The 18,792-nt window shown below is 41.4% G+C and overlaps 1 protein-coding gene across 1 annotated transcript in view; it reads left to right on the top strand.

Annotated features, from left to right (window-relative positions):
- Positions 1 to 18,367, top strand: part of LOC110511351 (deleted in malignant brain tumors 1 protein-like) — a gene marked incomplete at its 3' end in the record, with an annotated part of 52,260 nt that extends 33,893 nt beyond the window's left edge. The window contains exons 2-7 of the mRNA XM_036933977.1: positions 14,530 to 14,838; positions 15,267 to 15,572; positions 15,698 to 15,973; positions 16,894 to 17,199; positions 17,325 to 17,603; positions 18,060 to 18,367. Coding sequence (XP_036789872.1) covers positions 14,634 to 14,838; positions 15,267 to 15,572; positions 15,698 to 15,973; positions 16,894 to 17,199; positions 17,325 to 17,603; positions 18,060 to 18,367 — 1,680 coding nt within the window. The remainder of the gene's footprint in view (positions 1 to 14,529; positions 14,839 to 15,266; positions 15,573 to 15,697; positions 15,974 to 16,893; positions 17,200 to 17,324; positions 17,604 to 18,059) is intronic.
- Between the last annotated feature and the right edge of the window lie 425 nt (positions 18,368 to 18,792).

Genomic DNA, 18,792 nt, shown 5'->3' with positions numbered 1-18,792 from the left:
ACTGTTCAGTAATATAATAGCAACAGTCGTGATACATGGTTAGGTAGGACACAAGATATCTGTTAGATAGGAACAACAGTAGTGACACATGGTTAGGTAGGACACAAGATATCTGTTAGATAGGAACAACAGTAGTGACACATGGTTAGGTAGGACACAAGATATCTGTTAGATAGGAACAACAGTAGTGATACATGGTTAGGTAGGACACAATATATATGTTAGATAGGAACAACAGTAGTGACACATGGTTAGGTAGGACACAATATATCTGTTAGATAGGAACAACAGTAGTGACACATGGTTAGGTAGGACACAAGATATATGTTAGATAGGAACAACAGTAGTGATACATGGTTAGGTAGGACACAAGATATCTGTTAGATAGGAACAACAGTAACGTTAGTGATACAAACCCTCAATGTGAAGTGATATTAATCCATAAATACAGAGCACAAGTACAACCCTTTTATATAAACCTTTTAAGGTAGTAAGAAAATAAACATTCACTTAATATTTCAATAAGTCACCTGCTAGTAAATCACCTGCTGGTAATAACTAGCGTGACATTTTAGTGCAGAGACCAACGGTGCTCGTTAGCTCGTCATTAACACGGCTAGCTAAGACAGCAACAACTTGGTTAACTGGCTGAAATAGGTCTTCAATTCATGAACGGCTAAATAAATATCTACAGAGCCACATTCGCTATTGACTTTAGGATATGTGAACCAGTTTTCCAAAACCACTATTGTGTTATACAGTTTGAAACAGTTTTTATGTACAGAGGAAGAGGACTCGAACCTGCTCTCAGAATATCTGTCAGACTGAGGAGCGGGCAGACCAACTTCCCAAATAGGGGAGAAGCACTCAAAACACACTAGTTGTTCTTTCAAAGAAAATAATACAAAAATGGTAGGTCCGAATACCTCTCGTATTACCAACCTTACTACAATGGCAGCAAATATTTTAATGAATTCAGTAACACATAATGAAAGGAAACGTTATTTATATCACCCCTTTTCCTGAGGTGAATGGTTTCACCCACTACTCTCCCGGAACTGAGGCTTTGACATCAACAGTTTCACTTTGTTCCACCTTTGGTGAGCAAAACAGCTAATAACGTAGCTAAATACTGACATTATCCTCCATCGAGATATCTGTTCATATCTAAATACATGGCTCTGCTTTGGTCTATTCCATTGATATTGTCAAACTGAACATTACATTGAACATGTGAGTAATTTAGCAGACGCTCTTATCCAGAGAGACTTACAGTAGTGACTGGATACATTTTCAGACGTTGCATTGGCAGGACAATTCCATTAGTAGTTGGGAGGAGAGCAGAAACAGCCTAACACCTCCACTGATACTGTGTAACCTGTCTGCAGTCAACCAGCCATCCAGACTGAAGTGAAGGCCTTGTTACAGAATGAAAACACCTTCTCTTTCGTCGGCATGGCAACCTGTAAACATGTCAGTGGCGTCACAATGTTGCACAACAGCAGCAGAACATTGGATGGAGGGTCATTGTATCATTACACAGTGTCCCTGTCTATTCTACTGTATTGGTACATGTGGTATTACAATACATTAGAAGATCTGTAGACGGCAGCATTGAAACAATTTACAACACATCGTCAACTAGCAACCTACTCTGTTTCAGTGCTGTTTAAATATCCCACTTATTTTATTCTGCTGTTAGAGGCCATCAGTAGAGACAGTCAGGAAAATACAACAACAACAACAACAAGCTGGTGAAGTTACTACCCAACAGCAACAACCATGGCAACAACAACAACAAGCTGGTGAAGTTGCTACCCTACAGGAACAACCATGACAACAACAACAACACGCTGGTGAAGTTGCTACCCAACAGGACAACCATGACAATGACAACAACAACAACAACAAGCTGGGGAAGTTGCAACCCAACAGGAACAACCATGACAATGACAACAACAACAAGCTGACAATGCCACCAGCCATACTGCTCGTTCTGTGTATGATTTCCAGCAAGACAGGAATACCAGTGTTTTGCCATGGCCAGCGAAGAGCCAGGATCTCAGTCCCATTGAGCATGTCTGGGACCTGTTGGATAGAAGGGTGAGGGCTAGGGCCATTCTCCCCAGAAATGTCTGGGAACTTGCAGGTGCCTTGGTGGAATAGTGGGGTAACATCTCACAGCAAGAACTGGCAAATCTGGTGCAGTCCATGAGGAAATGCACTGCAGTACTTAATGCAGCTGGTGGCCACACCAGATACTGACTGTGACTTTTGATTTTGACCCCCCCTTTGTTAAGGGACACATTATTAAATTTATGTTAGTCACATGTCTGTGGAACATGTTCAGTTTATGTCTCAGTTGTTGAATCTTGTTTTGTTCATACAAATATTTACGCATGTTAAGTTTGCTCAAAATTAACACAGTTGACAGTGAGAGGACGTTTCTTTTTTTGCTGAGTTTAGTTCTTACTGACAGACTGGGTTGGCAGAAGGAGACAGGGGAGGAGGGAGAGAGAGATGAGAGATATGACTTATTGACAGACTGGGTTGGTAGAAGCAGACAGGGGAGGAGGGAGAGAGAGATGAGAGAGAGAGAGATAGGACTTATTGACAGACTGAGTTGGTAGAAGGAGACAGGGGAGGAGGGAGAGAGAGAGAGGACTTATTGACAGACTGAGTTGGTAGAAGGAGACAGGGGAGGAGAGAGATATAAGACTTATTGACAGACTGAGTTGGTAGAAGGAGACAGGGGAGGAGGGAGAGAGAGATGAGAGAGAGATAGGACTTATTGACAGACTGAGTTGGTAGAAGGAGACAGGGGAGGAGGGAGAGAGAGAGAGGACTTATTGACAGACTGAGTTGGTAGAAGGAGACAGGGGAGGAGGGAGAGAGAGATGAGAGAGAGAGAGATAGGACTTATTGACAGACTGAGTTGGTAGAAGGAGACAGGGGAGGAGGGAGAGAGAGATATGACTTATTGACAGACTGAGTTGGTAGAAGGAGACAGGGGAGGAGGGAGAGAGAGATGAGAGAGAGAGATAGGACTTATTGACAGACTGAGTTGGTAGAAGGAGACAGGGGAGGAGGGAGAGAAAAACTGACATTTAAATCAGCTGAATATATTTTCATCACTGACTTCTCACCAGTGATGTCATCATAACCAGTATCCTTTTCCTCTCTTGGTCCAGCCCAGCCTGACCCTGACATATAGCATCAGGCCTGTTGACTTGACTTGGGTAACAGACCTCTTGCTTCTACACCACATCCCCCCTTCTCCTGCTCTAACATGAGACCTCATCAGTACTCATTTTGGGTGCTGGTACTGTTTCTATTTAGGTGCTGGAACGTTAAGCCAATATTCTATAAGAGGTGAACTCAAGCAGTAGAAAGTTAGAGGTGATATTATAGGACACACTATGTGTAACTTTGCTGCTCTGCCAGCAATTTCCTGTGGAGTTTTTCAAATGTCAGTGTTTCCTGTAGGTAGGTGTGTTGAACTGATCTTATCTGCTTAAAGGTTTGTCACATCATATTAGTAAGGGATAGATAGAAGTCATATAGCCTAGCAGTATTTTTCAGGGGGAGGGAGAGGAGAGAGAGAGAGAGAGAGAGAGAGGGGATTTACTGACAGACTGGGTTGAGAGAAGGAGACAAGGGAGGAGGAAGAGAGATGAGAGAATCTCAGCAAAAAAATAAATGTTCCTTTTTCAGGACCCTGTCTTTCAGATAATTCGTAAAATTCCAAATAACTACACAGATCTTCATTGTAAAGGATTTAACACTGTTTTTCATGCTTGTTCAGTGAACCATAAACAATTAATGAATGTGCACCTGTGTAACGGTCGTTAAGACACTAACAGCTTACAGATGGTAGGCAATTAAGGTCACAGTTATAAAAACTTAGGACACTAAAGAGGCCTTTCTACTGACTCTGAAAAACACCAAAAGAAAGATGCCCAGGGTCCCTGCTCATCTTCCTGAACGTGCCTTAGGCATACTGCATGGAGGCATGACAACTGCAGATGTGGCCAGGGCAATAAATTGCAATGTCCGTACTGTGAGACGCCTAAGACAGCTCTACAGGGAGACAGGATGGACAGCTGATGATCCTCGCAGTGGCAGACCATGTGTAACAACATCTGCACAGGATCGGTACATCCAAACATCACACCTACGGGACAGGTACAGGATGGCAACAGCAACTGCCCGATATACACCAGGAATGCACAATCCCTCCATCAGTGCTCAGACTGTCCGCAATAGGCTGAGAGAGGCTGGACTGAGGGCTTGTAGGCCTGTTGTAACGCAGGTCCTCACCAGACATCACTGGCAACAACGTCACCTATGGGCACAAACCCACCGTCGCTGGACCAGACAGGACTGGCAAAAGTGCTCTTCACTGATGAGTCGCGGTTTTGTCTCACTAGGGGTGAGGAAGGAATGAGCGTTTACACCGAGGCCTGTACTCTGGAGCGGGATCGATTGGAGGTGGAGGGTCCGTCATTGCCTGGGGCGGTGTGTCACAGAATCATCGGACTGAGCTTGTTGTCATTGCAGGCAATCTCAATGCTGTGCGTTACAGGGAAGCCATCCTCCTCCCTCATGTGGTACCCTTCCTGCAGGCTCATCCTGACATGACCATCCAGTATGACAATGCCACCAGCCATACTGCTCGTTCTGTGCGTGATTTCCTGCAAGTCAGGAATATCAGTGTTCTGCCATGGCCAATGAAGAGCCCGGATCTCAATCCCATTGAGCACGTCTGGGACCTGTTGGATCGGAGGGTGAGGTCTAGGGCATTTCTGGGAACTGAAATGTCTGGGAACTTGCAGGTGCCTTTGTGGAAGAGTGGGGTAACATCTCACAGCAAGAACGGGCAAATATGGTGCAGTCCATGAGAAGGAGATGCACTGCAGTACTTAATGCAGCTGGTGGCCACACCAGATACTGCCTGTTACTTTTGATTTTGACCCTCTCCCCCCTTTGTTCAGGGACACATTTTTCAATTTCTGTTAGTCACATGTCTGTGGAACTTGTTCAGTTCATGTCTCAGTTGTTGAATCTTGCTATGTTCATACAAATATTTACACATGTTAAGTTTGCTGAAAATTAACGCAGTTGACAGTGAGAGGACATTTCTTCTTTGCTGAGTTTAGTTCTTACTGACAGACTGGGTTGGTAGAAGGAGACAGGGGAGGAGGGAGAGAGAGATGAGAGAGAGAGAGATAGGACTTAATGACAGACTGAGTTGGTAGAAGGAGACAGGGGAGGAGGGAGAGAGAGATGAGAGAGAGAGATAGGACTTAATGACAGACTGAGTTGGTAGAAGGAGACAGGGGAGGAGGGAGAGAGAGATGAGAGAGAGAGAGATAGGACTTAATGACAGACTGAGTTGGTAGAAGGAGACAGGGGAGGAGGGAGAGAGAGATGAGAGAGAGAGGACTTATTGACAGACTGAGTTGGTAGAAGGAGACAGGGGAGGAGGGAGAGAGAGATGAGAGAGAGAGGACTTATTGACAGACTGAGTTGGTAGAAGGAGACAGGGGAGGAGGGAGAGAGAGATGAGAGAGAGAGATAGGACTTAATGACAGACTGAGTTGGTAGAAGGAGACAGGGGAGGAGGGAGAGAGAGAGAGGACTTATTGACAGACTGAGTTGGTAGAAGGAGACAGGGGAGGAGGGAGAGAAAAACTGACATTTAAATCAGCTGAATATATTTGTATCACTGACTTCTCACCAGTGATGTCATCATAACCAGTATCCTTTTCCTCTCTTGTCCCAGCCCAGCCTGACCCTGACATATAGCATCAGGCCTGTTGAGTTGACTTGGGTAACAGACCTCTAGCTTCTACACCACATCCCCCCTTCTCCTGCTCTAACATGAGACCTCATCAGTACTCATTTTGGGTGCTGGTACTGTTTATATTTAGGTGCTCGAACATTAAGCCAATATTCTATAAGAGGTGAACTCAAGCAGTAGAAAGTTAGAGGTGATATTATAGGACACACTATGTGTAACTTTGCTGCTCTGCCAGCAGTTTCCTGTGGAGTTTTTCTAATGTCAGTGTTTCCTGTATGTAGGTGGGTTTAACTGATCTTATCTGCTTAGTTTGTCACGTCATATAAGTAGGGAAGTAATGAGATAGAAGTCATATAGCCTAGCAGTATTTCTCACTCTTCAGTCCTCTCTTCATGACAGTAGACTTGTTTCGCTCAGTGGAGCCCCAGTTAGAGGCAGATATGATACCTGCAGTGGTACTGATGACCCTGTTGTGGAGCAGAGGTATGATGCTGTTATACTGATATACACTTGTGACAGTTACTGAGATATGATTTGATATTGTAAGATATATTATAATTTGCAGGGTTAGTAAAATAACATACAACTGGAAGCAGACAGTAAAAATGTGTCTCAAAGCAGGACAATGATGTGATCACCTGTAAATGTACTTTACTGTAGTCTAACTGTCCATCTGGGGACAGGCACTAATGTCAGTTAAGTTGTGATGGTGTCATGCGTCTGACTGTTGTATATTCAGTGTGTCAATCATTGATTGTATCTGTCTCTATGTAAATGAATGAGAGTATATATTATGTATTATATATTATATTGGTGTTATGTTAGAGTAGGAGAAGGGAGGGGTGTAGATGATAGAGGTCTATGAGCTGAGTCAAGATCAAAAGGTCCAACCAGACAGCTGGTTGAGAGGGCCCTAGTGGAGCCAGCGGGCTCTCAGTCAGCTGGCTCCACTAGGGCCCTCTCAGTCAGCTGGCTCTACTAGGGCCCTCTCAGTCAGCTGGCTCCACTAAGGCCCTCTCAGTCAGCTGGCTCCACTAGGGCCCTCTCAACCAGCTGGCTCCACTAGGGCCCTCTCAGCCAGCCGGCTCCACTAGGGCCCTCTCAGCCAGCTGGCTCCACTAGGGCCCTCTCAGTCACCTGGCTCCACTAGGGCCCTCTCAACCAGCTGGCTCCACTAGGGTCCTCTTAGTCAGCTGGTGTGTGTAGGAGAGTGTGAGATGTGTGTACAAAACGTAGAAGTACAAATTACATGATTGCACACTGTGGTATTTTACCTAACAGATAACAATATTATATTTGTTTTCAAATTATTTTGGGGTCTTTGTAATCTGAGGGAAATATGTGTCTCTTATATCGTTTTACATTTGGCAGGAGGTTAGGAATAACAGCTCAGTATCCAACTGATTTTGTGGGCAGTGGGCACATAGCCTGTCTTCTCTCTGCCTACCTCTCTCAATAGCAAGTCTATGCTCACTGAGTCTGTACATTGTACATTTTTTTGTCAGTTTTCTATCAGTCACAGTGGTCAGCTAGTTTGCCATCATTTATATATGTTTGGTTATAATTTGTTTGGGCCAGACTGTCTGAGTTCTGTCCTGAGGCTTTGTTGGGTTAGTAGTGGTTTGTGAACTAAGCTTCAGGACCAGCTGGATGAAGGGACTTTTCTCCATGTTCATCTCTTGGTATTTCAGTGCTGCTCTCTTGTTTTTATGTGGTTATAGACATTGTAGTCTTGTTTCTGGATATGAATTAGTGATGGATATTAATTAGTGATGGATGTTAATTAGTGATGGATATTAATTAGTGATGGATATTAATTAGTGATGGATATTAATTAGTGATGGATGTTAATTAGTGATGGATATTAATTAGTGATGGATATTAATTAGTGATGGATATTAATCAGTGAGGGATATTAATTAGTGATGGGTATTAATTAGTGATGGATGTTAATTAGTGATGGATATTAATTAGTGATGGATATTAATTAGTGATGGATATTAATTAGTGAGGGATATTAATTAGTGATGGGTATTAATTAGTGATGGGTATAAATTAGTGATGGATATTAATTAGTGATGGATGTTAATTAGTGATGGGTATTAATTAGTGATGGATATTAATTAGTGATGGATGTTAATTAGTGATGGATATTAATTAGTGATGGATATTAATTAGTGATGGATATTAATTAGTGAGGGATATTAATTAGTGATGGGTATTAATTAGTGATGGATATTAATTAGTGATGGATGTTAATTAGTGATGGGTATTAATTAGTGATGGATATTAATTAGTGAGGGGTATTAATTAGTGATGGATATTAATTAGTAATGGGTATTAATTAGTGATGGATAATAATTATTGATGGATATTAATTACTGATGGATATTAATTAGTGATGGATGTTAATTAGTGATGGATATTAATTAGTGATGGATATTAATTAGTGATGGGTATTAATTAGTAATGGATATTAATTGTGATGGATATTAATTAGTGATGGATATTAATTAGTGATGGATGTTAATTAGTGATGGATATGAATTAGTGATGGATATGAATTAGTGATGGGTATTAATTAGTGATGGGTATTAATTAGTAATGGATATTAATTAGTAATGAGTATTAATTAGTGATGGATGTTAATTAGTGATGGATATTAATTAGTGATGGGTATTAATTAGTGATTGATATTAATTAGTGATGTGTATTAATTAGTAATGAATATTAATTAGTGATGGGTATTAATTAGTAATGGATATTAATTAGTGGTGGATATTAATTATTAATGGATATGAATTAGTGATGGATATTAATTAGTGATGGATATTAATTAGTGCTGGATATTAATTAGTGCTGGATATTAATTATTAATGGATATGAATTAGTGATGGATATTAATTAGTGATGGATATTAATTAGTGATGGATATTAATTAGTGCTGGATATTAATTAGTGATGGATATTAATTAGTGGTGGATATTAATTATTAATGGATATGAATTAGTGATGGATATTAATTAGTGATGGATATTAATTAGTGATGGATATTAATTAGTGCTGGATATTAATTATTAATGGATATGAATTAGTGATGGATATTAATTAGTGATGGATATTAATTAGTGATGGATTTTAATTAGTGATGGATATTAATTAGTGATGGATATTAATTAGTGATGGATATTAATTAGTGCTGGATATTAATTAGTGATGGATATTAATTAGTGCTGGATATTAATTAGTGATGGATATTAATTAGTGATGGATATGAATAAGTGCTGGATATTAATTAGTAATGGATATTAATTAGTGGTGGATATTAATTATTAATGGATATGAATTAGTGATGGATATTAATTAGTGATGGATATTAATTAGTGATGGATATGAATTAGTGCTGGATATTAAGTAGTAATGGATATTAATTAGTAATGGATATTAATTAGTGGTGGATATTAATTATTAATGGATATTAATTAGTGATGGATATTAATTAGTAATGGATATTAATTAGTGATGGATATGAATTAGTGATGGATATTAATTAGTGATGGATATTAATTAGTGATGGATATTAATTAGTGCTGGATATTAATTATTAATGGATATGAATTAGTGATGGATATTAATTAGTGATGGATATTAATTAGTGGTGGATATTAATTATTAATGGATATGAATTAGTGATGGATATTAATTAGTGATGGATATTAATTAGTGATGGATATTAATTAGTGCTGGATATTAATTGTTAATGGATATGAATTAGTGATGGATATTAATTAGTGATGGATATTAATTAGTGATGGATATTAATTAGTGGTGGATATTCATTATTAATGGATATTAATTAGTGATGGATATTAATTAGTGATGGATATTAATTAGTGATGGATATTAATTAGTGATTTCTCCATGCAGTATTTACAATCTTGATTGGTTAGTGGACCCCACAGTTTACCTCCATAAAGGGCAATTGGTTCTATTGTAAATTTGAATATTTTGTGTGAGGTTCTAATTGGTGTGTCAATTAGAACTTGTCTTTTGAACAAACGGTGCTCACAGTGGCAGACTGTCTGTTTAGGGCCAAATAGCATTTACATTCACTTTGAGATTTTGTAGTTGTGTAGTTCTAGATACTTTGTGGGTTTATTATATTGTTGCCCACAGCATTGAATGAAAGAGAAACCAGTGGGAATTTTGCCTCCCTTGATAAATGTTTTATTGATTAATAGCCAATCAGCGTTGAGCTAAACTGAGTGAGCTCAGCTGTGAATCACATCACAAGCCAAATATCATCGTTTACAGAAAAAATCTTGAATGCATCTCATTGTGTTGTTGTCTAGCTAGCTAAAATATTCACTTTCCTAATTTAGCCATGGGTGGAGGGAGTTGGACTTGTTGTTTTTATTCTCTGTACTGGACAATGATTATAACAGAGATTCTGATCCAGCCATAAATTCAACCTGCAATGGAGCAGGTTGAGAGATTCAAGTTCCTTGGTGTCCACATTACCAACAAACTAACATGGTCCAAGCACACCAAGACAGTTGTGAAGAGGGCACGACAAAACCTATTTCCCCTACCTACATGTGACTATAATAACTCTACCTACATGTGACTATAATAACTCTACCTACATGTGACTATAATAACTCTACCTACATGTGACTATAATAACTCTACCTACATGCCACTATAATAACTCTACCTACATGTGACTATAATAACTCTACCTACATGTGACTAATAACATTTGATTTGATTTGAAATTCACACGTTGTGCCCCTGGCCTGACAGGATGGAAGTTCAACATGTAGCTAGATGTAGTAGGTTAATGTTAACTAGCTGGCCTGACAGGATGGAAGATCAACATGTAGCTAGATGTAGTAGGTTAATGTTAACTAGCTGGCCTGACAGGATGGAAGATCAACATGTAGCTAGATGTAGTAGGCTAATGTTAACTAGCTGGCCTGACAGGATGGAAGATCAACATGTACTGTAGCTAGATGTAGTAGGTTAATGTTAACTAGCTGGCCTGACAGGATGGAGGTTCAACATGTAGCTAGATGTAGTAGGTTAATGTTAACTAGCTGGCCTGAGAGGATGGAAGTTCAACATGTAGCTAGATGTAGTAGGTTAATGTTAACTAGCTGGCCTGAGAGGATGGAAGTTCAACATGTACTGTAGCTAGATGTAGTAGGTTAATGTTAACTAGCTGGCCTGAGAGGATGGAAGTTCAACATGTAGTGTAGCTAGATGTAGTAGGTTAATGTTAACTAGCTGGCCTGAGAGGATGGAAGTTCAACATGTAGCTAGATGTAGTAGGTTAATGTTAACTAGCTGGCCTGAGAGGATGGAAGTTCAACATGTACTGTAGCTAGATGTAGTAGGTTAATGTTAACTAGCTGGCCTGACAGGATGGAAGTTCAACATGTACTGTAGCTAGATGTAGTAGGTTAATGTTAACTAGCTGGCCTGAGAGGATGGAAGTTCAACATGTAGCTAGATGTAGTAGGTTAATGTTAACTAGCTGGCCTGAGAGGATGGAAGTTCAACATGTAGTGTAGCTAGATGTAGTAGGCTAATGTTAACTAGCTGGCCTGACAGGATGGAGGTTCAACATGTAGCTAGATGTAGTAGGTTAATGTTAACTAGCTGGCCTGACAGGATGGAGGTTCAACATGTAGCTAGATGTAGTAGGTTAATGTTAACTAGCTGGCCTGACAGGATGGAAGTTCAACATGTACTGTAGCTAGATGTAGTAGGTTAATGTTAACTAGCTGGCCTGACAGGATGGAAGTTCAACATGTAGTGTAGCTAGATGTAGTAGGTTAATGTTAACTAGCTGGCCTGAGAGGATGGAAGATCAACATGTACTGTAGCTAGATGTAGTAGGTTAATGTTAACTAGCTGGCCTGACAGGATGGAAGTTCAACATGTAGTGTAGCTAGATGTAGTAGGTTAATGTTAACTAGCTGGCCTGAGAGGATGGAAGATCAACATGTACTGTAGCTAGATGTAGTAGGTTAATGTTAACTAGCTGGCCTGAGAGGATGGAGGTTCAACATGTAGCTAGATGTAGTAGGCTAATGTTAACTAGCTGGCCTGAGAGGATGGAAGTTCAACATATAGCTAGATGTAGTAGGTTAATGTTAACTAGCTGGCCTGAGAGGATGGAAGTTCAACATGTACTGTAGCTAGATGTAGTAGGTTAATGTTAACTAGCTGGCCTGAGAGGATGGAGGTTCAACATGTACTGTAGCTAGATGTAGTAGGTTAATGTTAACTAGCTGGCCTGAGAGGATGGAAGTTCAACATGTACTGTAGCTAGATGTAGTAGGTTAATGTTAACTAGATGGCCTGGCACATCGTTGCCCATGTCAGGAAGTTATTCCAGCACGCATTTTATCCAGGTACCTTAGGAGAAAAATAACTAAAATGGAGTCCTGTATGACAGAGTCATAGACGTGTAGGATACATGAAAGAGGAGGATGGTGTTTCTCTACAATGGGGGAGTCAACATGTTTTCTACTCACTCACTCACTCACACACACACACACACACACACACACACACACACACACACACACACACACACACACACACACACACACACACACACACAATAGGAAAGGTATAACGATTGAGTTTACAGCCACATCATATTCAGAAACATTAAATTAACTAAGCAGAGGTGATTAGATGATGTTGAAATGTTGAAGTGTGAATGGTGCTGGAATAGTGGAGGCAGCTACTGTTTTCTTTGGGACTTGCGGTAACTCTGTGGTTCTAAATCAATAGTTGTTGAGTAGTCAGAAAATGTCAGAAACATGACCTTTTTTGACCTGCTGTAGGTCATGTATCTGTTTGTTACAGGTAATATGTTTTGTGGACTTCACAGGACAGATGTTGCTCTCTGGTTTTGTGATGAAACAAAGGTGTGGTTGAATTTATTCTGCCACTGTGTCTTCTTATAATCTCAGTTTTAGGCTTGTCTAGTACATAACTCAACTCTCTCTCAGACCCCCACCTGTCTAGTACATAACTCAACTCTCTCTCCGACCCCCACCAGTCTAGTTCACAACTCTACTCTCTCCCCGACCCCCACCAGTCTAGTACATAACTCAACTGTCTCCCTGACTCCCACCAGTCTAGTACATAACTCAACTCTCTCTCCGACCCCCAAAAGTCTAGTACATAACTCAACTCTCTCCCTGACCCCCACCAGTCTAGTACATAACTCAACTCTCTCCCTGACCCAAACCAGTCTAGTACATAACTCAACTCTCTCCCTGACCCAAACCAGTCTATATTTATCTATATTTATATCCACGCTGCACTAGGACGGCCTAGGAACGATAGATTTGTACCTTGTCAGCTCGGGGATTTGAACTTGCAACCTTCTGGTCACTAGTCCAACGCTCTAACCACTAGGCTACCCTGCCGCCCTATACCCCATAATGACATCACAATACCCCATAATGACATCACAATACCCCATAATGACATCACAATACCCCATAATGACATCACTATACCCCATAATGACATCACAATACCCCATAATGACATCACTATACCTCATAATGACATCACAATACCCCATAATGAAATCACTATACCCCATAATGACATCACAATACCCCATAATGACATCACTATACCCCATAATGACATCACAATACCTCATAATGACATCACAATACCCCATAATGACATCACTATACCCCATAATGACATCACAATATTGAAAGTCACTGAGCTCTTCATTAAGGCCATTCTACTGACAATGTTTGTCTATGGAGATTGCATGGCTGAGTGCTTGATTTATATATCTGTCAGGAAGGGGTGTGGCTGAAATAGAATCCACTAAATTAATCCACTCAGAGGACTATCAAATCTGTCATCAAATCACATTTATTTATGCATTTACTTCTTACATCAGCTGATGTCACAAAGTGCTGTACAGAAACCTAAAACCCAAGATGTTCAAACGTTCATAGACGACCAGCAGGGTCAAATAATAATAATCACAGTGGTTGTCGAGGGTGCAACAGGTCAGCACCTCAGGAGTAAATGTCAGTTGGCTTTTCATAGCCGATCACTCAGAGTATCTCTACCGCTCCTGCTGTCTCTAGAGAGTTGAAAACAGCAGGTCTGGGACAGGAAGCACGTCCGGTGAACAGGTCAGGGTTCCATAGCCGCAGGCAGAACAGTTGAAACTGGAGCAGCAGCACGACCAGATGGGGACAGAATTTGAAGGGGTGTCCACATACTTTTGTATATATAGTGTATGTACACATGGGTGTTGTTGCACCATACCAACGATAAGCCTGTCTTCCCCATCACATCATGAAAGGTCATGTTGATGTTCATTTAACCTCTTCCTCTGACTCCTCCCTTTCTCATTTGTTTCTCTCTATCTCTCTGTCTCTTTCTCTCTCTTTCTCCTCAGATCTCCAGGCTCAAAGCGTCAGTCCACTAGGTAGGTAGAGTATAAATCTACAGTGATTATAGCAGTTCAATATTAGTCAACTTTATTATCCTACATGGAGAAATTAATGTGTCCATACAAACCATTCTAAACCCCAATAACAAGTAGTGTTTTATGGAACTATTTAATACTTGTCAACCACAAAGCATTACTGCTGTTAGAATAACAGAATCACTGTCATCATCTGTCCTCACCACTGTGTTTTCCTCTCTGCTGTTTACAGCTGAAGACTCAGTCAGACTGGTGAATGGGACCACTTCCTGTTCTGGGATAGTGGAAGTCTTCTATGAAGGAGAGTGGTTGGGTCTATGTTTTAGGTGGTGGAGAATGATGAGAGATGCTAATATTGTGTGTAGAGAGCTGGACTGTGGGAATCCTGTATCTGAATCTAGAGGACCTCTGATTGAAGATGGAAGAAGAGGAGTCACGATGTGGAGATGTAGGAGAGATGAGTCTTCTATTAGATGGTGTAACATCATAGGAGGACCTGGTGTCTGTGATGGTGGATATTATCGTCATGTGACCTGTTCAGGTAAGAGACTGGTCATATTGAGAGATTTATTTATACATTATACAATATTACCATTTATCATATTTTATGTGTTTTTATTTCATTTAAATAGAGGGAGAGATGTCAGATGTATTTAAACATTATATTTGTGTTTGTCATATTGGTTTATGGGAGATGTTCATGGGCAGATCATTGTAGTTCAGATGGTACTGAAGTGAAGCTGCCTGATGGATGTCCAGCTGTTTATTTTCTAGAAAGTGAAGTGAACTTATTCCTGTCTCCTGCCTGCATTATTCCCAACCCGATCCTGAGTGACAAAGAACCCATTTCTACCTCTTACAGTATCAAACATAGCAAACTACTGTCTTTTATCCAACATATTTGTGTTTAGTCCTTGACAGTGTCATCAACAAAACTGATTGAATGTTCAACCAACTCTTTTTCTCCAGAGTCTGTGCGGCTTGTGGATGGAGCTGGTCTCTGCTCTGGGAGAGTGGAGGTGAAGTCCAATCAGTCCTGGGCCTCAGTGTGTGAAGCTGACTTTGACCGGCAGGATGCAGAGGTAGTCTGTGGGGAGCTTGGCTGTGGGGCTCCTGCAGCTCTACAGGGGGGGCTCTATGGAGAAGGTGAGGGTCAGACCTGGGATAAAGAGTTCCAGTGTAAAGGCAAAGAGTCCCTTCTCCTGGACTGTGACACCTCAGACAGAAAACACAACACCTGCCTACCTGGTAATGCTGTTGGACTCACCTGCTCAGGTAAGAAACAGTTTGTCACTCAATCAACATTGTTTCTCACCTGGAGTGAAGAATATGAGAGACAATATAGGTGTGTTTCAGTGAGAAAATAGTAAGATTACTGTCTCTCTCTTTTCTTTTCTCAGAGCCTGATGATGTGAGGCTGGTGGGAGGAGACAGTCGCTGTGCTGGTGGAGTGGAGTGGTACGACCAGGGAGAGTGGAGGACTGTGGGATCTTTCTCTGACGTGATGTCTATAGCTGTAGTAGTGTGTAGACATATGGGTTGTGGCTCCACTGTTTCAGCACTACCTGGAAACACCACTAGAGGGTTTGGAGTTTCCTGTTCTGGGTCTGAGTCTTCACTGAGGGAGTGTAGAAGAATGCATGATCTCCTTCCTGGACTCACAGTGATCTGCTCAGGTAATAACAAGATACACTATATTACCAAAAGTAAGTGGACATTAGTGGGTTTGGCTATTTCAGCCACACCTGTAGCTGACAGGTGTATAAAATCGAGCACACAGCCATGCAATCTCCATACACAAACATCGGCAGTAAAATGTTCTTACTGAAGGTCTCAGTGACTTTCAACGTGGCACGTCTGGGAGCAACAACGGCTCAGCTGCGAAGTGGTAGACCACAAAAACTCACAGAACGAACCTCAGAAGCACATAAAGTTCCACATACTTTTGTCCATGTATTATATCTCCTTCCTGGACTCACAGTGATCTGCTCAGGAAATATCAACATATTATCATTATATTCAACTGATTTCCTTCATTCATACAACTTCCTCTGCACCTCTCATGATGACTGTTTAGCTTGTCAGTCTGCTTTACTAAATAGATCACTCAGTCAAGTAGGAATCAAATACACCTTAAATATCCCAGAATGCTTTGTATTTGAGTTATCTCAGTGAACGTCTCTACTCACAACGACTGTAACAAAGAGAGGAGGAGGAAGAGGGAGAGATGGGAAAGATCAAATATATTTTTATCACTGAGTTCTCACCAGTGATGTCATCATAACCAGTAACCTTTTCTACTCTTGGCCCATCCTGACCCTGACATATAGCATCAGACATTGTAGATCAGATGGTACTGAAGTGAAGCTGCCTGATGGATGTCCAGCTGTTTATTTTCTATTAAGTGAAGTGAACTTATTCCTGTCTCCTGCCTGCATTATTCCCAACCCGATCCTGAGTGACTAAGAACCCATTTCTACCTCTTACAGTATCAAACATAGCAAACTACAATCTTTTATCCAACATATTTGTGTTTAGTCCTTGACATTGTCATCAACAAAACTGATTGAATGTTCAACCAACTCTTTTTCTCCAGAGTCTGTGCGGCTTGTGGATGGAGCTGGTCTCTGCTCTGGGAGAGTGGAGGTGAAGTCCAATCAGTCCTGGGCCTCAGTGTGTGAAGCTGACTTTGACCTGCAGGATGCAGAGGTAGTCTGTGGGGAGCTTGGCTGTGGGGCTCCTGCAGCTCTACAGGGGGGGCTCTATGGAGAAGGTGAGGGTCAGACCTGGGATAAAGAGTTCCAGTGTAAAGGCAATGAGTCCCTTCTCCTGGACTGTGACACCTCAGACAGAGAGAACAACACCTGCCTACCTGGTAATGCTGTTGGACTCACCTGCTCAGGTAAGAAACAGTTTGTCACTCAGTCAACATTGTTTTTCACCTGGAGTGAAGAATATGAGAGACAATATAGGTGTGTTTCAGTGAGAAAATAGTAAGATTACTGTCTCTCTCTTTTATTTTCTCAGAGCCTGATGATGTGAGGCTGGTGGGAGGAGACAGTCGCTGTGCTGGTGTAGTGGAGCTGTTCAACCAGGGAGAGTGGAGGACTGTGGGAACTGCTGACAGGACCAGGATGTTTTTGTCTGCAGTAGTGTGTAGACAGATGGGTTGTGGCTCCACTGTTTCAGTACTACCTGGAAACACCACTAGAGGGTTTGGAGTTACATGTTATGGGCCTGAGTCTTCACTGAGGGAGTGTTGGAGAAGTTATGATCACCTTCCTGAACTCACAGTGATCTGCTCAGGTAATAACAACATATTATAATTATATTCAACTGATTTCCTTCATTCATACAACTTCCTCTGCACCTCTCATGATGACTGTTTAACTTGTCAGTCTGCTTTACTAAATAGATCACTCAGTCAAGTAGGAATCAAATACAACTTAAATATCCCAGAATGCTTTGTATTTGAGTTTTACCTCAGTGAATGTCTCTACTCACTACCACTGTCACATGTCATGTTATTGTCATATCTAAATGAGGAAAGTAGTTGAGGAGCTACGTTTTCTTTTTCTCTCCTCTTGTTCCAGATGTCCTGCTTCAGCCTGATATCAACATGTGTTGTCTCAGTGACTGTAGGCCCACTACTCATGTTGCCCTGTGAGGGAGGGTGGCTGGCACTGTTACATGCTGATGTTATTGTCATATCTATAGGAAACTAGTTGAAGAGGTTTTTCTTGTTCTCTTTTATTGTTACAGATCTCCTGGTCCAGCCTGATATCTTCCTGACTGACTCAATGGGAGGGGTCTTCAGGGGCCACCAGGGGCCCGAGATGTTCAGGGGCTACAACTTCACCATCACCTGCTCCACTCAGCCACAGTACCCAGGAGGCTCCTTCCTCCTCACGTTCACCGGCTCCAACAGAACCCAGACCCAGCCAGCTGTCAATCACTCTGCTGCCTTCCTCTTCCCTGCTGCAGATGACTCCCACCAAGGGAACTACAGCTGTGTTTATGACAATTATGTTTTCTCTCATAACTTCTCCTCTGAGAGTGAGCTCCTCTCCCTCACCATCACAGGTAACTGAACATGAACCAGACTTATAACTTTGTCATTGACAGATTTCCCACAGATCTATGTGATGATGATCAGTCCCCTCATCAAAGGTGTTTCTGTTTGCAGCCTCTCCTCTGCCAGCCTTCATCATCAGACACGTTGTAGTGCTGCTGATCCTACTGACAGCCATCACCACCTCCTACCTGTACTACAAGGTAAAGACATTTACTCAGACGTTACAAGTCATTTAAACTAGAGGGAGAGGGAGAGGGGGAGAGAGAGAGAATGGAGATACTAGTGAGTAAATGTCTGACTGTTGGTGCTGTGTCTCCCTAGCCCACCAGGAGGCAGAAGAGAGTGAACAGGGTGAGCAGCATGGATCTTTATGTCAATGCCATGGAGATGGTCTCTCTGAGCTCCAGAGCTGAAGCTGGA

Source organism: Oncorhynchus mykiss, chromosome 10, assembly GCF_013265735.2.
Source record: "Oncorhynchus mykiss isolate Arlee chromosome 10, USDA_OmykA_1.1, whole genome shotgun sequence".
In the NCBI taxonomy this organism is placed as follows: Eukaryota; Metazoa; Chordata; class Actinopteri; order Salmoniformes; family Salmonidae; genus Oncorhynchus; species Oncorhynchus mykiss.
The sequence above is the reverse complement of the archived record's forward strand: the minus strand, read 5'-3'. Positions and strand labels throughout refer to the sequence as shown.